This window comes from Zosterops lateralis, assembly GCF_965231275.1.
Source record: "Zosterops lateralis genome assembly, chromosome: 5".
NCBI classification, from domain to species: domain Eukaryota; kingdom Metazoa; phylum Chordata; class Aves; order Passeriformes; family Zosteropidae; genus Zosterops; species Zosterops lateralis.
The window spans coordinates 26,530,830-26,554,073 of NC_139766.1; the positions used below are offsets into that span (position 1 = coordinate 26,530,830).

The 23,244-nt window shown below is 35.7% G+C and overlaps 1 protein-coding gene across 1 annotated transcript in view; it reads left to right on the forward strand.

Moving 5' to 3' along the window:
- The window catches only part of DCUN1D4 (defective in cullin neddylation 1 domain containing 4), a 40,837-nt gene that overhangs the window by 10,450 nt on the left and 7,143 nt on the right, over positions 1-23,244 (forward strand). Inside the window, 7 exon segments of the mRNA XM_083860857.1 lie at positions 162-201; positions 6,047-6,076; positions 7,369-7,483; positions 16,742-16,836; positions 19,134-19,204; positions 20,639-20,730; positions 21,601-21,709. Of these exon segments, the coding sequence (XP_083716983.1) occupies positions 162-201; positions 6,047-6,076; positions 7,369-7,483; positions 16,742-16,836; positions 19,134-19,204; positions 20,639-20,730; positions 21,601-21,709 (552 nt within the window).

The following is a 23,244-nucleotide window of genomic DNA, read 5'->3' on the forward strand; positions in this document are numbered from 1 at the left end:
GGTAGCTTTTTAGGTAAATGTGAGTGAAAACACAAAGACTACAGTCTTAGGTAGATGATCCTTAAGTACTGAGGTTGAATATTAATGTCAAGTAAAAGTTAAAAATGGTGCAAAATGAATATCACCATCTTGTTTAACTGCATCATTCCTGTTTCTTGCAGAATCTGACAGAGGACGTTGGTCAAGACGATCACCAGACAGGTATTTAATAGGATGGAGTAAAAATAGATTGAAGCAATTTAAGCACATGTTATTAAACAAGTCTCTCTGACATAACTGAAAATTAAGTTTTAGAGGGCTAAAGGAGTTTTAGGAAGCAAGTGCTAGGGTTTCTTAGTTTTTTTTCAAAATAGGTGTTTGTGCTTTTAATTTATTGAATTATGAGGGACTTGAAGAGGTTTCAGCAGTATCTGTAATTTTAGTATCTCTTAGTTTTGAAGATGTAATGAAAAATTTCTCTCACTCCTGGGACTCAGCCTACTGGACCACAGAATATCCATGTTCTTAGGGTGTTTGGACTCTTCAAAAGAGCATTATTGAGAGCAGAGCAGAAGCAAGACCTCTTCTGGCTGTTGTGATTCTTGTGACCAAGTTTAAATGCTGTGCTTCAAACAACCAGCTTTTTTCTTGACTGATTCTGATGCAGATTTCTTGTTTCTTGTGCAGATTTTCAGTCAGTGCCTGAGTACTATCTATTTATAAGCCCATACCTGTGTTTTGTTTGATGAAATGTCATCATTTTTGAGGTCTTCTTTTCAGGTGCCTGGTACCAGCTTCCTACCATTCTTGATTTGTCAGCATTTGAGCTTTGCGACTTGATGTTTTTGCAAGAGTTGTTTCCTCCTCTTGCAGTTTTTACTTGTGAGCTGGCAGTTTCCTTGATTTATTTTTTTTTTTCTGTGTTTCAGGCATGTACCTGAGGAGGGAGGGAAATGAGTTACTGGCTTCAAGCCCTGATCACTCACTCAGCAGAACTATTCTTTAACACTGGCCATGTCTGTCCCATCATCCGACTCAAAGCTTTTTCGTTATCCTGAGGTGATGGCTGTATTTGCTGATGTTACCCGGAGCATTTAGGATAGTGGAGAGAGCTGTCAGCTCCTCCTGGAGATTTCTGGCACACACTTAGAAATCTAGCACACTCATAGCCTAGAGCAATGAGAAAAGATACACAGGGCTGCATTGCTTGGGATTGGACAGAGCTCACTTAGGGATTATGCACCCTCCTCTGCAGGTGACTTTGTTTTGTGCTTGAACTGTTACTCAGCCACAAACAACTTCTCTGAAATACTTTTCTTCAGTGTAGTTAGTGATTTGGTACTTGAAATCAGCTCATCATGTAAAGGAAAAGCCTCTGAAAAAGAAGTTGTGGCAGATAGTTCAAGACAGAGATTTTAATGTCCATATTTTAGAACTGATACCCTCTTCCATCTCATGGCAGAGACTTGGAATTTTCTCCTATCTGACCCAGGTGCTCTAAAATAAACAGCTACATACTGATTTCATATATGAAAGTGTGTTCTACGATCTTTATTTACTCTTGATCACCGAGACCTGTTGTGAAGCATTGAGGTAGTCCCCTTCTGTCACTAATCAGTAAGTCTTGATGTACTTGAGGTATTTGGAATTTATCTTACCTCATGCCTAGCACTTCTGTCATAAAGTATAAGAAATTAGTCTTGGCGCTCTCATTACCTCTGTTAGAAAGTGCTTGAGCATGTTACTGGCTTTGATAAACAGTTTTACATTGACTGATGGTATCCTATTGCCTGAATTGTGTTGTTTGAATTAAGCTGTTTCAAAAGTTTAAATGTGCCTGTTGAATGAGTTGGGGCACAAAATCCCAATAAGAGTAATTTTTTGCAATAGTTGTAAAAGAACCTTTCAAGCCAGAAACAAATATGAAATGAGAACCAAAGTTGAGGTTAATAATGCCAAGTTCCCTTCTTATCTTTGGGTATTATTTCCAGTATTTTTTATTCTTCTGCCATATTTTATGTCTCCTTGTAGGAAGAGACGAAGCCCAAATGTTTGCTTAAGTTCCAGGCATATTCAGTTGAAATGTGTGTTTGATTTGACTCATGAGGACAAATACACGTGCAAGGAGCTGTTTTGGCCATCGTGAATGTAGTACAGTGAGGTCTCCTGTTTCTGTGTTGTATGGGACTTAACACTTTTGAAACATTTACTTGGAGAGATTCATGTAAATTTATAAAGAGTTACTTTTGCAAATTGTTTGATTTCGATGTGCCTGAACTTTTGGAACTTCCGTTTCCCAGTGAGAAGTTGTCAAGACCTATTAATTTTGTTGCACAATTTATAGGACTGCATAGGTGCTGTGAATTTAAGATTCTGTGCCTAGAAGTCATTTGAAATTGAGATTAAGAATTGGTGCAAAAGGTTTGAGTGTTGCCCAAACCATATCAAGTTTTTTTTGTAGTTCTGACATTATTTTAACACCAAGTCTTCTGGCCCAGGCCTTATTCTTAAAGATGCCGTTCATTTTCTGGTTATTGACATTACTTTTGTGGACTTTTTTTGGTGGATGACTTAATACATGCATATCTAAATTTGGTTGAGATTTCTAAAAGCTATTTAAAAAATCTTAGGTTAATATTTTTTAATAATAATAATATTAACTTTTAAATGCATATTACATTTACTTCAAAGCATTTGTTTCTAAGCTAACAAAAATGTATTTGACATTTAAATTACTTGAAGCAAATTGTATCTTTTCTAAGTGTTAGCCAGATCTCCTTTCTGAAACCAGGCCTTCAAACATCAAAGAGCTGCAGGGAAGTGACAACTTTAAAATTTCTTTAGTGATTTGAGGGCTAAGATGGATCTTGTTTCAAAATTCCAGTTCTCTGTAATAATTAGTCTCATGTGCTGTTCATTCTGTATGCATATCTATCTGAAAAATAAGATAGACTTCAAATGGGCCTTTGCCTTTTCACCTCTTTGGAGGTGTAAGAACAGCAGGCGTTCAGATTCTGTAAATAATTTCTTTTTCTTTTAGTATTTGTATGCATTAACTTGGAAAACTCACATTTGAAATAATAGTTGTTTTTATGTCATAACTACAAATCCAGCAGCTTTTTAATAGCTTAAAGTCATGATATGGTAATTAAACTATGACTTACTTATCCAGACTAAAAAGTCTTTAAAAAAAGTGTGCTTTCTGTTTTCACCTGGCTTGTTTAAAACAGTGAGGAATTATCTTCAACGAAAAGAAGGCTTCACTGCTGTTCTTGAAACTTTGGAGGGGGAGAAATTGCTTTTGCCTCTGCTGTTTCTTTTCTTTTGTTATATTAGAGAAGAAACCCCTTGGAATTCAAGACAGAGAAGATGATTTTTCCTTTTGCGACAGGGTTGCAAGTTGTTTAATATTTTGATGAGTATCTTAGTTTTCTCATCTTGTGTCTGAAAATTGATGATTAACTGTACTTGTGGTCGTTTTGTTGCGTTATTAAGTAAGCAGCTATATCTTCCCAATTGCACAATTTCTAATTATTTTTCCTTTGAACCATCCTTCTACCGAAGCATCAGAAGAGCAGGATTCCTCACAGGCTTTGTCTAGAGAAGATGAAAATTCCATGCCTGTAAATCATTTCTGTAGGGACACAGCTTGTAGAGTTCTTTATTGACCTTTTTGTTTATTCTGGTTTTGTTGCTATACTAGGACTGTCCCTCCCTTGTGGGTTTTATTTTGTATATTATTTTAAATTTCCTAGGGTGAATTTTAGCTCTTGAATTGATACTTTCCTTTGGAAGCTTTGTCTCCTGCAAAATTGGAAGTATTGAATAGGTTATTTGGCAAACAGCATTTAAACTTGGCAAGCTTTTGGCTGACGGTGGTCTATTCAGCAGCCATTTGGAGGCTCTACCTTGCAAATGCTAGCTTCCAGTGTCAAAAAAATAGTGAGAACTAGGAGGGTTCTGCAAGTCTTGAGTTGAGGCCTAGGAGTGAGAAATTTTGAAGATAATCACATCAGTGAAGCTGCACTTGGTAAGTAAAATTCTATCAAATTTACATGTAGTCAGAGCTAGCTGCGTGTTTGTTTGCAGATGGTCAGACCTTTGGGAGGTGAAATTCGTTGTGCACTGCTAGACCTAGAAATTACATTTAGAATTAGAAAGCTCTGTGTAGGAATGGTTAATATTGCTACTTAGTGAGCTGTATTGTAAATTAAGAAATTGCAGGAGTGCAAACTAAAAAAACCCAAACTGATAATTTTTAGCTTTATATGAAAATGAAAGAAATATTATTCTGCTATTACAGAGAAATTATAACTGCCCTTCAAATTTAATACACCATTTTTAGTAGCAAAAGATATGCTTTGAAAGTAAAATCCTTAAACTGTGTTTTTTAGTAGTTTAGAGATTATTCAACAGCTGAAGCCTAGTGAATACTTGCTCCAAACCTCAATTATTAAGATGTAAAGTCTCTGGAAGCATTTACAATGTTTGTCCATCTCATGTCTGTGTGCTGTCAGTGTGTGAGGGCAGTGTATGTGTGCATTTAATAGCCACCTGCCAATTTCTGAGCTGTCTCTTTTCTTCTCTTTTCTGTCAGTTTGAGAGCTGCAACTAGATACATTCAAACCAAAAAGGGTAAAAGTTTTTCATAGGAGTCATTGGAGAAATTGGGTTGTAGGGAATTCTGTGGTCAGTTTAAGCCTTTCAAACAAGTTCACCAGTCTTCTATAAAATATCCTGTAGTTTAAGGAGGTGAAGAGTCCAAGCAGACATTCTCGAGTTAAATTCTTTGGTTTATGTGGGGTTGCAGGTCTGACAAAATGGTTTCTCTGTTCTATAAGTGTTTTATTTTATTTCTATTTATTTTATTTTTATCTTCTGCTATGCTTCTTTTTTCATAGAGGCCTTGCATATTTCTGTTCACAGTCAACTGACTAGTAAACTGTGCATATTTGTGTGGGGTGAAGGGGATGTATGTTTTTTTTTTGCATTTACCGGCATCCAATGTTTGTGGCCATCTCAAATGGATTTTTACTCTTTTAAAAGAAAGGCACTTAAAAACAATCCATTTGCTCTCAAAGGAATGAGATAGCTACAGGTTATATATAGTCAAGTAAATGCATATTTTTCAAAAAGACCTGTTCACTATCACATTTTCATTTTTTAAGTTCAGTGTGTGTCTTAAGTCTGTTGGCTCTTTCTAGCCATCTGTTAAGTTCTGCTGTCATCTTAAGTGTTTAAGTCTGTGTAGGCTTTCAAAAATACTTGCTGGCAGAGTCTTTAGAAATTTGATAAAAAAGATCAAGTATCACAGGTTCAATAACTTATGAGAATACAGTTTTTCAGTAGCACTAACATGCAGGCATAATCAGATGGACCAAATGACATTCGGCAGGCCAGGTTCCTTAGCTTGTTTAATTTGTAAAATGCACTGGGTGTACTGTGAGTTTTTTTATGGTCTCTGGCTTATCTCTTTCAAATATATCTGATATTGTTGAGAAGAAAAGAAATACTATTGTCATTAATTTCCTTTTGTAATGAATTCTGGACAGTGCTTCTAGGAGTATGTTCTTTTGACACAGCCATTATGGGTTTTTTTTCTGGTAATAGTTTATGGAGTATAATACTTGCAAGTTTTTTTGATGACTAGTCAAATTGTAATTTGAATTTACAATGCTCTTAATTCTCTTTCAAAAAGACAGTGTATGACTATACTTTCCTGAGGTAATGATAGGGAGGGAGCTTTAGGGATATAAAAAAAAAAGAATATATAGGAAGAATTTTTTGAATTGGAGAGTATTTCTTGAACTAGATAGATTAATTTTCTTTTTAAGAGATAGAAATGACTATAAAGATAAGACCAAAGAAGGCATGCTTAATACAAAAACGTTATTAGTTGAAACCAGATTAGTTCATCTTGATGTCAAAATTGGGTTGAGCATCTTACATAATACTGGAGAAATACGTACTTTCTTATGCATAAGAGTTTCCATGCATGTTTGAAGTAACGTACGTGTAGCAAAGCCTGTGAGGCTGTAAGGTTCCTTACATGTGTTTCCTATAACAGGAGAGAGCCTTTCAAAGATTCGAAGAATAGGTAAGCAAAAGATTGCTGTCAGTATTTGTTGGGAATTGGGCCTCTGATTTCAGTCTTTTCCCTTGGTGTCAAAAAGCAGTCAAAATTTTATTGCTTGCTTCTGTGCTGTGATGTAAGAGAAAAGATTTTGTGGGTGTCTTAATTGAGCATAGCTAAACTTGGATGCTGTTGTAGCAAAGAGAAGGTGGCTTAGGAATACTGGAGTTCTTAATGTTTTCTTGCAAATTTCTTTGGTATCGCTTTATGTCTGGATTTTTATACCTCGCTTCTCTCTTCCTTTTCTTTTCAAATTCTCTGTGTAACACTTAGAGCTGTGAGAGCTCTTTGAGCTGCTCTTACACACACCTTTCTTAGGTGTCAGTGTGGTCTTCAGCATATGAAACTAGGACAAAATTTTGCCTGGAGTGTTAGCCTATTGTTTTCATGAGACAGCAAAAGCAATTTAATGACTTGCTGTGCTCAAAAGGGCTGGTCCTGTGCTCTTTCTTGTGCTGATGTACAGAAAGTTGTTACTCTTTTTTTCTTTGGTTAATTATCTACAGGTTTGGTGAGCTGGATTGGCACACTGAAGAGTTACCAGAGACATAGGAGCATGTAGCTGAGAGAAGGGGATGGAAAGACTGCTAACTTGTTGGCATCAGTGTCTTGAATTGGCTATTTCCTGCTTGGGGACTCTCATTTTTTGAGAACCATTCAGTCCAAATAATACAGCAAGCCACTTATTTTTTTCCCTGGTGGTTGCTGAATGTCTCTTCCTGTCCCTGCAAAACAACAAAAAAACCCAACTCCCAAAAAACCAGGAAAAAAACCTCTCTCCAAAGAACAAACAAAACCTTTCCTACCTCTTGCTCTCTGTATCACAAAAAATTGGGGCTTAAAAGCAAAGGTTTCTAATTTCTAGAGGTAGGTGTTCGCTCACATCTGTATTTCAAAAAGCAATTATCAACTCTTAGAAGTCAAGATTTGAATAAGTGACTAAAAATAAGGATGACCTTTTGAGGACTTAAATACTTCTTCAGGATAGTGTCAGTTCTTGATTGCTGTTAGACTGAAGTAATGCTAGTGCTACTGTACATTTTGGTATAGTACTTTTTACCTTAATGGAAATCTGGTCATAGAATACCATGTAAAAGTGAGATGGATTTTGCTATTGAAAGGAGACAATTTCTTTTATAGCTTTTAAATCCCCTAACTTCCTTCCCTTCCCTTTGTAATGTGCCTATTAGTGGACACAGTTTAACTGGTCTGCAAGTTTCATTTCTTTGTGCTGGTGTTTTTAATTCCCTCTGTAGGAAGTCTTCGGTCTTGCAGTTCATCAGACTGCTTTAGTAAAGTGATGCCTCCAAGGAAAAAGAGGAGACCTGCAGCAGGAGATGATTTATCTGCTAAGAAAAGTAGACATGATGGGTATGTCATCTTACCATGAGATAAGAGTGGTGGAATATATAAAGTTGAATAGCTGATGTATCATGTGTTTAAATACTAATGGAAATTATATTGAAATTTGCTTGGTTTCTCAGTGTGGAACCATAGCTGGTGATTGAACTGTGGGATATTGATAAGTATATGTAGGTTCAGTTTGCATCTCACCTTTCTCTAGATGTACAAGAAACATGTAGGGGACTTCTACTTGCTCTAGTTGTCAGCTGTCAAAATACATACTTGTTTGTTCAAAAACAACTTCTAAGAGATACAGTAGTAATTTCCCATATACATGCATAAGATCTGGATTGGTTATTATCAATCTCTAACCTGTCAAAAAAGTGAATGTAGTTATAGTCCACTCAGTTATTGATATCCTGCTAGTCTCTCTCTCTGTTATGTTGTGATTTGATACTGAACATATAAGGGGAAGTTGCCCAGGTAAGGTGATAGCCAGTGGTTCAGTGGTTATTGAGGCGCTTCTCACTGGACAACAGAAGCCAAGTAAGTTACAGAGTGTGCATGAACAGTGTGTTCTTTTGGCATAGGTATTGGGTAGCTGAGACCTCTGCAAGTGTTGGATTTCCAGTATGTGTAGTGTGTTGAGTCATTTAGAAGCCATTGAATGTGCTCTTGTGTACAAGAATCACTTTTATGTGGGCTAAATTCAGAACTTGAGGCAGTATAGAACCGTACACTCCTGCATGATAGAGGCAGGACTGTTCTGATGTTGAAAAGTGGCTTATACAACTAGAAAGTTTGCTTGGCACTGCATCAATCAGTAGAATTTGAGCTCTGTTATATCAATGTATAAGTGGTGTCTCAGAAAACACATGCTTCCATAGCAAGTACCTTCAGGGAGGTTAAAAGAGGCATTTTTCTCCTAACTGTCAGCCTGAAATCAGGCTGGGTACTCTCCTTGTTATGAAAAATACTGGTAGCCAAATTAAGCCTCTGATCATGCCCCTATAACTCCATTGTGTTTAATAGGGTTGCACAACTGTAACTGCACTGGAATTTATTAAATGATCTGTTGGGGCAGAAGAAAGAGAGAGTTGAAATCTCTTTCATTGCTTTGTAACACTAACTAGAACAAAATGCAGTTCGCATTCTTAATTTTTTTTGTTGCTTTTCAGAAATAATGAAATATAAAAGCTAAATAGTTGATAGAGGACATTACAGCTTACTCAGAGATAGGCATACAATGTGGAAGCAATATGAGGACAGACCATTTCTAGAATACAGAGAGGTTCATAAAACTGAACTCTACCTGCCTTAGCCAAGACACTGATGATAGAAAAAAGCAACCCCCTAAAAAGTAAGCTTGCCTGTAAGTAAGAAATATTGATTTGTGTAATTACATAAGAAAATTATAAAGACCTGATTTTTTGCTCTGTGAATACTAGATAGTTGTTTTAAGAGCTTGTTGAAAATATAATTTGGAGGATATTTTATATCTGCCTCTCAGTTTATAACTAATGGATCTAGTCTTCATTTGACTGCCTTGTAATTCTTTATTGAAAGGAAGACCTCGGCCTGCTTTTAGAATTGGAGGAGAAACCAGATCTGGTAGTCATGAACCATGGGGTAATATCCTCTGACTTCCTGTGAAGGTTTTTTGAGCTTTCTCTGCTTCCTAGAGTGTTTCTTTTGTTTTGGTCTTCAAGAAAACAGTTTTTTATTTCAGCATGACTGGCAATATGAAATTATGTGCTGGGTATTCAGCCCAGTCTTGAAGTTGTATTTTCTTCCAAGGAAGGATTTTTACCCCTGTAATATTCTGTGAACAGGTTAGTCAAAAAGCTGTCTCCTACTTCCATGCTTGTTTTGTCGGGTGGAGTTCATACCCATCAAGTTTGGTTTTTGGATCAGACATCTCAGTTGGTCGAGCAGAAATCAGTTTGAAATCAGGAAACTCTACAGCAGTGTCCTGTAGCATATGCATAGTTTGTAAAGCCAGTTCTGCTGACACTGTGTAAAAACAGTATGGATAGTGGAATGCCAGTTTATAGAATAAGGGGCTCCTTGGCCCAATTCTCAGCTTCTGGTTTAGAGAGAGACTTCCTAGAAGCTGCATTCTAGTAACTCAGGATAAGCCTTCACAGGACATTAGTCTGTGTGGATTCTGTATGAAATGAAGAAAGGCAGGGCAGTCAGTGTCTGGAAACATACACACTCCTCTCCAAAAGAGACTGTATTTCCTAACAGAAGTGATTTGTCACCTCAAATACTTCATGGAATGACAGAAATTTTTGTATGTTTCTCAGTTACAGTGGCATACTTAGAGGGTCAACATTAACAAATTCAGTAATTGCAAGTCTCCTGTTCTCAGTATGAAAATATTGGGTAGTAGTCCAAAGATTTTCAAGGGATATCATCATTAATGGTGTTACTGCAGCTGAGACTGAATGTTGATGATTTCACCTGGTTTGTCAATTAAAAAAATTTTAAATCTGTAATTGAGTGTTTTGTTGGGTGATATTTTCAGTCTTCACTATTTTTGATTAATTCCTATAATCTCTTCAAATCTGATAGTAATATTTTTAGATATGCTTTCTTCCATAAAGTTTCTTTCAGCAGGTCTCTATGCTGAAAGAGAAGATTGTTTATCACTTAAAGAAACTATGTCTTATAACCTTAATTCCAGGCTGTTAGGAATACAGCTTCATCTCAGAAGCATTAGCGGAATGCACTGGCAGTTGAGGAAAAACGTTTATAGGAACAAATCTAGTTGTGGTAAAATTATTTGGAAATGCTGATCTAGTGCATAGACTGATTATGGAAGACTCCAAACATTTTCATTAGTATTCCACCCTTACATAATAAGAACTTGAATTCTTTTAATTAGTCTTCATAGCATCATCATGAACCATGCATGAATGCAGTGTTTGAGCGGGAGGGAATTTTTGTATCAGATGATGTATGATAAAAAACCCCTCAGTGTTTTACAGATAACAGATTTATCTTGCTGCAGAGAATGGCTGTTGGGAGTAAACAGTTAAGCATGGACTAACCTGAACACAATGACTTGAAGACTTGTATTTTCAAGACAAACTTGAAGAGTTTGTATTTTCATCTCAATATCACAGTCTTGACTTTATTGTACTTAAAACTGTCACAGTATAGAGTATTCTAAAATTGGAGTTAAAATTACATTTTCTGTATGTTGTTCTTCCATCACTGTGTTAAGCATCTTCAGAAAGGTAAAGCAAGATTCATGTAAAGATACCTGCTAGGTAAAATGGTAATCCTCACTGGGTAATTGTCTTATGCTGCTTCTCTGTTACACAATATCTAGCCAAATAAGGAAAAATGAGCCGTATAATATAATGTCTTGTATTTTGACAGTCTCATTTAAAAAAATAATTCTACTCCTTATTCTGGAATGACACTGAGGGCAAAAGTCTTGTAGTAATGGGTATTGTTACCTTAGGAGGATGAAAACGAGGAATACTTATCTGCTTCCCTGAAATTTATGTTTTCAAACAATTGGATAAATGTTTTCAATCAGTATACCCTTATGTGTGTAGGAACCACAAAAAGGCTACTAACATGAAAAATAGATTTTCTTTATTGAATAGTAAACTCCATACTCTATTTTGGAAAAATGTAATTTTTGAAAACAGTGTCATTAATGTGGGATGTGCTAACTTTCAAAGTTTTCTAAACCTTTGGTGTTGAGAGTTGGTTTGGTTTTTGTGATGATGTTGCTTACTAACTGGTTTGGTCGTGTCCCATGCAGAGTGCCTGTGTTCTCAGCTGTCATCGATATGTAAATCTTTTGCCTTGAAGTAGGGATTTTCAGGTACACACAAGTATAATTTTTCCTTTTTTTATAGCTTTTCAATGCACTTCACTTAAACTGGACATGTGACTATCAGCATGTGTGTTGTTACATGTGCTCATTAAGTAAGTGTGATAAAGTTCCAAACATTTAATAGTTTAGAAATGATTGTGAGTCTTTAAACAGGGAGACATAAGGCAAAGTCATTCATAAAACTTAGCAGTCAGAGGGTTGCTTTAAATGGTTTTTGTCATGTCTTGCAAATTACAAAGCATCTCTTCTCCCACCCTTATGTTTCTACTACAGTTTTTTGAAACTGTTACTAGAATCATAATTGTGAGTGAATAGATAAGGCTTTATTAAAACACTTTTATTGTGCTGCATTGATGAAAATTTGGGTGAAAAAAGCCAAAAATTTAAATTAATTCATATTAATGGAAGTAGTATGGGGCATCTTCTTCAATCAGAAATCGATGTGTTTTGAAATATAAATAATCTGGAAGTAATTGGTTACTCAGTTCAAAACTCAAACAAAATTCAGTAAAGATTTTGACTAAGTTCTGGTTGCTTAGAAACAAAACTTCTGTTGGTGAATTTCTTGATGTCTTCATTGAGTAAGCACCAACCATCTGAAATAACCAGACTGTAAATCTTCATGAGAGATTAACTTTTGACTTACCATAGTAAAATGTAGCTTTTCCCCCCTTGTCTCTTTCTTTTTCCTCTTCAGTGGATTATTACCAGCTTCCACCATGAAGAGAATGTTTTGTGTGACCTAAGCTCCGTATTTTCACGGATTGTGGTTTGAGTATTCTGGAACTACACAGTTGCTGGAACTACAGTTCTGGAACAGTTCTGGAATTACAGAGTTGATGCAGTGGGAGGGGCTGTTGGTGGAGCTTTAACCAACTCCAGTAAAGTGAAACATGCTCAGAGCAGTAGATAACCCAGCTTTAAAGACTGCAGCGTGTTGAAGAAAATTGCCCTTACCTTGTTCTTTTTGCTGGCAGCAGCCATCGACTCTTACAATAACTTGCCTAGTCACCCCATAATAGCTGGATGGCATTTTCATGCTTCTGCTTTCCACCAAATCAGTTAGGAAGAGAAGAAAATAATCTGGAAAAGATGTAGATGACCATGTATTCAGAGAAGCATGACATGCCTAGACAACTCCATTTTGGATTTTTCTTTTTTTTGTTGATACTTGCCTGTAGCACTTCCAGTTATATTTACATTGTCTTACCTTTTTTGCTGGTATATTACAATTCCCTAGCTCACATGAGTATTTCAAATATAAGTTTAAACACGGATATTATGAGTCAGCTATTAGGTCATGATGAAGGTGCAAGCATCTCTGAGAAAATTATTACATTTTGATGTGGTTAAGTAACTGAAACCACTTTTACAAAATTTAGACAGGTTATCTTATGTTGCTTTTGCCCTGCCCTGTCCCACATTCTTTCTTGTCTCTAGCTGATGAAATGACCCTTGGAAAGAGATAATTAACCCCCCCCCCAAATGCTCCTTACAGGGCTATTTGTTACAAATAACTTGTATATTGCTGTCACTGTCTTGGCAGTGTCATGCTAAACTAAAAGAATACTGTTTTTCAAGTCAAGATTTTTTTGAGTTTATTATACCTTCATGTGTTTCATCTGAGAGGCATAAACATACTTATGCCTGTAAGTAATACATTTTTTTTTCTTGCTGTTCCTGATGGATATCATGTCATGATTCAGAAATTGAAGGGTAATTCTAAAAGCAAAGATTCTGAGTTTGGTATTGTCTGGTAGTGACAGGTATCACAGACACTCTGGGATAAAATTGTGCATGCACCTTTTTAACTGATGATGGAGAAAATGCCCTTTAGCAATCCTGTTTCAGTACCAACATTCCTTGGCAGTATGCAAATTCTGGTACCAAAAATATCAGGTATATTCATTTGCTCTTCGTTCATGGAAGGCATCTTTTTGAGTTTTTTACTTGCCCCTTCTTCTCCTCCTCCTCCCCCCCAATTTTTTTTTTCTTCTCTTGAGCAGTGTGTTCTTTCACATCTGGGGTGTGACAGACACTGCAGTTTCCTCTTACAGACCATCAGTATATAGAAGCAAATTACCAAGCAGGACTTGATTGGCATAATGGTTGTGCATCTGTTTGAAAGTACTGGTGCTAGTCATCTTGAGGAAGCTGTGAGCCATTGGGGCCTTGCTGTTTGAAACTCAGATCTGTTCCATAGATGTTTGGTACTCCCAAAGTATTCAGATACCTACCCTGTGCACTCTGGCAGTGTATTTTTCTGCATAGCAAGAGATGCTGTCATTAGAGCAAGGACAAGGCACATCCTCTTGCAGTATATACTGAGAAATTCCACAGAGATGAGGAATACTGCAGGATATAAAATGGATGCCAGATGTGTCTGGAAGTTTGTGTTTTTCTCCTCTGCAAATACGGTTCTTGAGATAATCAGATCCATGTTAATCATAGTTCAGTGGATGTATTTCTTGAAAATACTTTTACTCTGTGCCACCAGATTGAACCAAGTTGTCCTAGGCTGAGTAATTTCAGGTACTTGTCCACTTACTTGTTTGCATCTCCCCATTCATCTTGTTTCATTAGGCACTTCAGAGATTAGGAGTCTCTTGCTAGTAGAAATAGCTGGCTTCGCTAGGCTAGGGTGAAAAACTCATTTAATGTTTGGAGTTAGCAGGGAGGGAAAAGTGTTTGTCTTTATACATAAGATCCCTAATTCTGGCTGTGTATAGTCTGTTTTCATTATAAACATGATACTGTGTCACCTGCACTGTTAGTGCATGTCTAATTAGCTTGTAGCAGAGAGTGGGATAGTTCAAGATTATATCCCTTTTGACTTAATTTTCTGAATTTGTGAACTGGCGCATGCTGGAATATCTGTAATCAGTTCTGGTTTCTCAAAATTCAAACTCCGGTGGTCAGGTATTGAGCTTTTTGAACAATCATAAATTTGAGGTGAGAGGATTTTCATTGGAGTTACCTTGGCTGTATATGGGGCACATGGACTTAATATTTAGTATTGTTACTTCCTGCAGTTCCTAAACTGTGACCTTAGTCTTAAACATAAGTGACTTTCAATCTCATATCAGTTGTCTGGAGTTGTTCTGCTATGTTCAGATGCAGATAATATACAAAAATGGCTGGTTTTTTTTGTTCTTGTTCACCATTCCTATTACACATACTGCTGGCACTGATACCTTGTTTCAGGCTGCAGTATTTAGCTCTGCCATTTGTAGATGCAGGAAACTTTTTTTCTGAAATACCTGAATGACTTGCAGCTCTGTCAATAAGTCTGTTTCTTGAGAATTCCTTCTTAAATGCACTGTTCGCATACTGGCAGCTTAATGTGTTGATGATTTACATGACCAAGCAGGGCAAGGCAATTGGTTATCATCCCTTTCTAAGGAAAAGCATTGAGTCTTGTGATAAATATCTTTCTTTGTGAACCTCATTAGCTTTGCCATATCCTCAGTTGCAGCAGACTTCTTGAATAGAGAGAATAGAATAAAGATGTTGACTAGCTCCTGCTACACTTTCCAGCTTGGTATTCTACTTGGTGTTTGTCACGTTTTTCTGTGACAAAAAAAAGGGGATACTGAATAATTAAAACTTTTGCCAAAGTGGCAGAATGCCTCCTTTCTTTGTCTTGATTGCTCTAAATTCAGAATAACCTAAAACATACTGGATAGTCTTTCATAGTCACAGTTCATTCTGCAAGTATAAAAATGTTATCAGACATATTAAAAAAAAATTTATTCCAACTAGACTTATACCTTCTGGATTAGCTCTTTACTTACTGAGGAATGCTGTTGGCCTTTTCTTTTGCAACTGCAGTAAAGCTTATGCAAAATAGGTAATTCAAATAGGAAAAGAGTGTTTTCAAAATGAAAAAAAACCCCAAACCTAAAATTGTGGATATATGAATGTGTTTGGAACACATATGGCTGACATTTCTATGCAGTGTTCTAGTTCGTTGCAGATCAGTGTGTTTCAGGAGTGTCAATTTTTCGTAAGAAATTACTTAAGAGACTCATTTGTATTTGTCTTCCAATTAGCAATTTATCATTTTGTTCTGACTAGTATTACTTTTCTAAAGGTTAGCTGCTTTAAAAGATCCGTGACTGTAAACATGAAATATTTATTTGAATTCCTGTTGGAATGATCTGTGTGCCATTAATTTCTAGCTACAGTTCCTCACAGCTGATAATCGAGTTAGGTGGAGGATTGTGGGATCAGTGTACTCTAAGCTCATAAATCTAGGTGTCTTTTACATGTCTTTCTAGAAGGACGAAACAGTGATGAAATCAACTCCAAGTCAATTTCATTATTCAAATGGTTTCAAAATTCTCCTTGAACCAGTTAGCTGCTTCATTGTCTTCCCCCAGCAGGATTTGACATTGTGAGAGGAAGCTCTGCATGCTTGGAACGCTTACAGAGCTGTTCTTGGCTACCTCCTCTAGACTAAACCATTTATTTGTTGCTCTTTTCAGCCTTTATGAGCCCAAGCTACTGAACAGTGGTGGAAATAGATCAGAGAATGCATATGCAGCAGTGGATGACTACTTGAACTGCTGAGTCTCTTTTCTCTAGCAGGCACAAATGATATTTGTCCCTGTTCCAGAACGTCTAACCGGATGTGTAACTCCTTAAATTCCGTCATGTTTTCTGTGCTTTAGGTGTTTCAGATACTGAATTTGTTTGCATAGAGTAGTTAAAGTTCCTTATACTTCTTGTTGAAGGAGAAGAGCGTTACCCTGCTGGTAGTCTCCGTGGAAGGGGGCCAGCTTTTCAGATGGTTCTTTACTCCATGATGAATAATGTTTCTTGAGTTATGTCAATGAGGACTTCTAATCTTTTTTCTGTGCTTCTTTTGTGTTACCAACTTACTGGCTTTAGAATAATATAAGTGTAGGTCTTGTCTCTTTTGGCCTTTATGCCTTTTCTGTAATCTTTTCAAGGTGGCAAAAAGAGTATTTGCAGTTTTCTTTAGTTAATAATTCAAAGTGCACAAAGTAGGGGTGCACCTAGAGGTAGGACCTGTGTTTACTGTGACATGGAATTATTCTGGCCTTAGACCCACAGCTGAATTGCAGCCCAGTAACATGCCTCAGTTGTCTCTGGTAACTGATGGGGTAAGGCAGGGCTTTACTGTGAGCTTGCACAGAACAGTTTGGGGTTGAATTTGAACCAACTGTATTAGTTTTAGGGGAAGGTCATTTACATGGGTAATGAAGTGGAAGTATGACAACATGAGCAAACAAAATATTTAGCTTCAGTGGTTCTTAAGCAGTGTTCAAAATGACTGGATATGAGGACAGAATGTTGAGTAAACTGAAAGGAATAATGTTTCTGCTATGAGTGGCTGTTGACTAAAAGATTGCTTTTAAAAAATATTGATGAATTAATTACTTGTTTTTCTTTTTTCTAAGTATGTATAGAAAATACGATTCAACTAGAATAAAAGCAGAGGAAGAAGAAGTCTTTTCAAGTAAGAGATGCTTAGAATGGTTCTATGAATATGCAGGTAAGTGTGAAATGCAAATTTCCAAACGATAAGAACTTAATTTATATTGGAATATGAAATGGCATTAACTGAACTTTCAAAAGACTGAATATAAAGGATTTTTTGTAATAGAGAAACTTTGTCCTGTGTTATGTGAGGTTGAAGAGTTCAAGGTTCAGTTTTGTCTTTGTCTACATCCTATAAAAAGAATACAGAAGGTGTGTAATGTGAAATGTTTTGGAACATGTATACTTTACTATTCAAATCTACATTTAAAGTTGTACTTCTGTTGAAAATGTTACCTCTCTGTCATCTGCCATGTTAGTGCTGCATAGTACAGAATTAGCCTCAGAAGCTGTGTGTCTTTAATTAAAAAAACCCACAGGGGGAGGGAGGTAGTAACACTACTTTTGTTCCTGCTGAATCTGGTGCTTAGCATTTCAAACAAAGAAGTGAACGAATTCAAATATCCCATAGTAGTTTTAGCAGATAGTTTGCCATCACAAGGTATAAGGAAGATAGCCTGTATCATTTATTTTTGCCCTTGTGTATGAGAACTTTCTTCAGCCAGTACTTCTAGGAGTGTTAATTATGGTCTGTGGTCACAGAGGATGATCCTTTGTTAGTGAAGTTGGTTATTGTATTTATTTTCCTGCACGTGTTTTCTGGAAGGAAGAATTTGATGAATGGGGGAAAATGATCTCATGACTGTAAAGACCAAAAAGAAATGAAATAGATGTTTAATGTCATCTTGCAGTTTACTGGTGCTGTCTTGGATAATAAGTCTAACAGCTTGTTCTGTTTTGTCTACGTTTTAAACATAATGAAGAGTGACTTAATTTGATGTAATAAACCATTTTTTTCTCCTAATAAAATTATATAAATGAAATTAAATACTTTGAGATCTCACTTGTCTGTGGCAGTCTGTGAGAGGAGGTTCAGACAAATTCAAGCCAAATCTAACGTGTTAGATTGTCTGCCTTTCTGACCAGCTTGATTTATTTTTTTACTCTAGCAACAGGCATGACTCATTTTTGTCAAGACTTTCATGGAAAGAAAGGATGAAAGGAAGGCTGTTTGTGAAAGAACTTTGGGGTTTCCACTGGATGCACACACCAAGATAAAACACAGAAAAGTGGAGAGTACGATTCTGTTTACAGTATTGAGTAACATTCTAAAGATTGAATTTTCAAGGAATAATCTCTTGTGTTCTTGCTTCATAAGTCTTCTTTATGTATGCAGACAGTTGACACTGCATTTGGGGTTTTTTCCCTCCCTTGGTGTGCTTTTTGCATTACAGAATGAGTCTTTTTAAAGGCTGTTCTGTACACTCTGAAATGGAGAGGCTGTTATGAGAAGATGGGAAAAGACAGAATTAAACCTTGTTATTTTTAGAATTGATCACCTAATAATAAAATACATATTGATCTTCCCTTTATAAATCCTGTTTTTCTTAAACATGTGATCTTTATATTGGAGAAAAGTAGGCATTTAAGCCTGTATTTTTTTCAAATGAGCCCTTTTAAAGATGAGTCAAATAATTCTAACAAAATAGTTCAAGTACTTAGTGTATTTAAAAATAGAATAGCACAGTACAATTTTTAATGCCTGTATAATTTCTTCAGGAGTATTATAGAAGTTACAGATATTCAATTTAAGACTATGTTTTATTAATACTGCATTTTAATAGCATTTATATTTTGAATCTTTTTTTCCATTTAAGTGGGCAAAGAAATAATTGTAATTCATTATTTCCTTTCTGTTGTAGTTACTATTAGTCAGATCATGTGTGGCCATGGTGTAGCCAATATGAAAAGCAAGATAACATTATATAAAGATAGTGTATGAGACAATGAGGAATGAGATTCTGGAAATGATAATGTCATGTATCCTGTAGAGCTGTACATCATGTTTTTATGTGATTTGATCTTGTGATAATAGTAGATATTCCATCTCAGGGAATGAGTTTCACTAGCCATTGTCCACTCATTTAAGTGTGGTAATAATATGTGGGTGTTCTGTTAGTCTTAAGTGCATTATTAAAACTCTTGCTAATTTACACTTCCAAGATTATCTCAGTAAACAAGCAGAAAGATTGGCAAGGATGAAAAGTTGTTTTACAGTTTCTCTGTTTTCAAAGGTGAGATACAAGATTTAAATGTGTTCTGGATTGCTCATAGTAAGTGTTAAAATATTTATTTAATGTCAGAACAAACTGTATGAAAGTTAGGTTGCACTGTGTGATTGTACTTGTTTCGTGCTGTAGAGGACAGGCTATTTTAGTTTTTAGAGATAAGTAAAATACATTTTGTTTGCAGGCACGGATGACATTGTAGGGCCAGAAGGTATGGAGAAATTTTGTGAAGACATTGGAGTTGAACCAGAAAATGTAAGTTCAGAAACCATTTTAAAAATGCCTCATCTGCTGTGATGTACATGAGTTAATCTTACAGTTTTTGCTTTTCCACCAAGAATTAAAAAATTCTTGAGAGTTCAAAAAAATTCAAGAAATAACCAGGGAGGTTTTGAAACACATTTGGGAACAACTTGCCATTATTTTAAACCTCAGACTGTCAGCCTGTAAAACCTCAATTTGTCTTCACTGCTACCCCTTCTCTTTCACTTGAACACCACCAACCTTCAGTTCTCCAGTCAACTCACAGACAAGTAGAGTTTCCTTTGGGTTATCTAGGACAAAGAGATTTCAAATATTATGGGCAGTAGTGGTACAACCATTATATCATTTCAAGAAACAAATAAGGAATATAGATATATTTACAGATATATAGTCTATATGTGAGGCGTGTATATTTATATGTATAAATAAATCTAAAAAACAGTTGTGCATTTTACAGGCTCTTTCCTAGTGCTTAAGTTTTTTTCTTTAAACACGTTTGGAAGTCCTGTCTTTTGCAGAATTCATGGAGCATCATATAAGTAAATGAGAATTGTGGCTTTGAAAGGTGTACTGGAAAATGAGATATAATTTGCTAATTTCAGAGTTTAGGAGAATAATAAATGTTGTGATTTACAGACATTTGGATGTATAAGCAGGTATTCTGATTTTGCATTAAAAGTTATACAGAGCTGCACTAACCTTAGCTAGTTAATGGCTGAGTTGCAAATTTAAGTGTCTTGATTGTTTTTTTTTCTCCGAGTTGTCAGGGTCAGTTATCCTGCAAGTTTTTCTTTCATATATTTGTCAAAAGTGGTTTCTTAGGTTGATGAATAAGATAATAATAATCTTACGATACTGCTTTATCTAAATTCATTTTTTGCTATGGTCTTCTCTGTGAGATGTGAAAAAGACTGTTTCTTTTGCGTAAAACTGAAGTATTTATGTATCAGCCAATGTTTTGATGTGTATTAATATTAGTTCATTTAGATTTAGTTATCTGCTTGAATTGTGGGATCATTATTATCTTTCAAATAATTGAATTTTGTGGATTGCAACTGATGTTCATTGAGATGAGGGTTTAACAAGTCAGGTATAACTTGTCAAACTGATAGTGAAATTTTATAGTTATAGCTTTTGTACCAACTAATCCTCACCCCATTGTACTGCTCATGAGATGACTTATAACTGGGGTAGATGCTCACTCGGTATATTTGCACTGTTACCTTCTCTTTCTTTGGACTGTGTACAGGTTTCTCAATTACGAGGATTTTTTAACTTCTAAAATAATATAGCCTATTTTCAGGTCTGAACTTTACACTCGCACAAGTAAAAGCATTTGTAGCCTGCTGAACAGTGGTTATTTGTAAAACACATGGATCTCTTAGTTAAATTCTCAGTCTCTATTTTTTTTTCTCTTTAAAACAGGTAGTTATGCTTGTGCTAGCATGGAAGTTGGATGCACAAAACATGGGCTACTTTACATTACAAGAATGGCTAAAAGGAATGACATCACTGCAGTAAGAGCCTTGAAAATTCTCTTAAGTTTGTTAGAGTAAACACAGTTTTTCAGAAAAAACACACTGTACTTTTTTGACTCATAGCACCTAAAGCAAAGAGCTCTGCCATGGAGTAGAAGTCACAAGTTTTTGGCCTGATTTATGATGGTATGGTCACTTTGCAACCACTTGAAACCTGACATTGCACATTTAAATACAGTTGGATTAAAAAGTCTGAAGTCTCAATAAAAGAGAAATGTCATGAGGTTTGACACTTTCTGTTCTCAAGGACACGTATCTTTGTTGCTGGATCGCGCTTATCTTTTAGATTTTGGTGTGTTGTTAGTGATTTAAAACGCTAAATAATACAAACCCTTTCTGTAACTTGGCATTGTTCTTTCTAAGAGTTGCTTTCTCCAGTTAAGAGCTTAATTTTATGGCAAAATTAACATAAATAAAGCTTAATAGTCATGTTCCCCATAGAGAGATGGAGAAAGAAAGAAAGAACTGTTTTAACTTACCTTCCAGAAGAGAATTACTAAAACTGTGTAGGAAGTTCTATAGGTTCAGCAAGACATTAAAATTATTTTTCACTGCTTTGATTTGCTGTTTGTTTGCCATGCATGGACAAGCTCATAGTTTTGTCTGCTGGAGAGTGCATTTTTACAAAGCCAGTCAGTCCCAATGTAAGACCTTGCTACTTTATTTAAATTTGTTTCACATTATGGGTTTGATAACACATTTTATGCAGACATACTCAAAATCAAAAACATGCCTCTGTACGGAGTTTTGAACAGGTTAATGGGGATACATGTTAGAGATTGTTTCCTAGAACATCAGACATCTCAGTAAGAATTCAGACTCTAACCTTATTTGGTGCTTCTTTTGTAGGTGTGATACTACAGAAAAATTGAGAAATTCTCTGGATTACTTGAGATCTTTATTAAATGAGCCTACCAATTTTAAACTTATTTATAGATATGCCTTTGACTTTGCACGGGTAAGTACTGTGCATTTGAAATTACAAACTTCACTGTCATAAATAATAATTGAAAGACCGTATACTTCTAAGTTTGTTTTTCTGAGGGTACCACTCAAGATTACTTCTAACAGATTGAACCATTTGTGTTCTAAAACAGTATATGCAAGATATCAAAACTGGAAAAGTATATAGGATATGTAATGCTTAGTGGTTTATTGACATGTTTTGTTTTGTCTCTGCCTCAAGCTATTTTATAACTTCAGGGAAATCATTTAGGCCCTATTCTGTTGTATGTTGGAGCTTTACCACTGAGTTCCCCTAACTTTGTAATTACTGAGGCTTTTCTTACTCTGAATTTTGTGAGCATAAACATATTTAAAACAGGAAGACACTTCACGCTTTTCAATAGGTGGTAGAAATGGGTAACATGATAAAAGCTGGACATGATATAAATACTGATTCAGAAGATTGTTGGAATGGCTTTAATGATGTTTTCAGTATTTATTAAAGAATACCCTGATATCAGTCTTCCTGTTATAAAACATACTTTGGTGAATGGAACCTATATACATAAGACTGTTCATACTTGGAGGGAGTAATAAGAGATTTTTTTTTTTTTTTTTTTTTTTTTTTTTTTTTTGCAATAACATTTTGAAATAGAATTTGGACATCCATTTTACTGATGTGATAGAATGTACAGAAGATTTAACATAAGAAGGTAAAACTGAACCTCAGATTTCAGTGCAAAAGAACTAAAAAGACTAAGAAAATTTGCACCAAAAAGAGTAGCCTGAGAAAATGAGAAAATTAAGAAGAAATTGAATGGATAGCAGTTCTGATAGTCTGTCATTAGCAACTCAGATTTTTGGTGCCTCGGTGCTTTCTTCATCTCAGCATTCAGATTTCTTGTGGTTCACTTTTAAACAAGGAAACTTGGCAGCTGAATATAAAAAAATGCATGGGATTAATTAGGATGAGAGGAAAAGAAAAGCTGTATCAACCTTCTTTGCTGTATGAAGCTTTATTCTGCCAGTTTTGCTCAATGTAAAATGCAAAGGCATTGCCTAAAAAGTTCAAGATACTGTTGAAGTATTTGGGATAGAGAGCAAACCTGTGCCAGCTGTTGACCTATCAAAAGTAAGTGCAGATACTTAAAAGGTGGATAGTGTGTGTGTTCTTTTCGAGAGGTACCAAAATGATGCGACAAACAGTGGTCTCAAAAAAGAATCTAAACATTGAGACACAGGTGCTGTGACTTCATTTGCAACCAAAAGCCCCTGCAGATTATAGAATTTCAAGTCATTGGCATATAAACTAGGGAATGTTTGGCTAATATGATTATTGAACTTTGCATACTACAGACTTGGGGAAAGTCTACAGAACGGCATCCAGTAAGAATAGAAAAGAACAAAGGCAGATATATTTGTAGAGCCAGATTAAACTGGGCGCAATTTTTTTTTCATGATCATTGAAATGATTGATAGAAAAAAGCTGATAGTTTCACATTTTGGAGATTGTATAATTTCTGTCTTAAAGATAATTCTTTCAGGGAA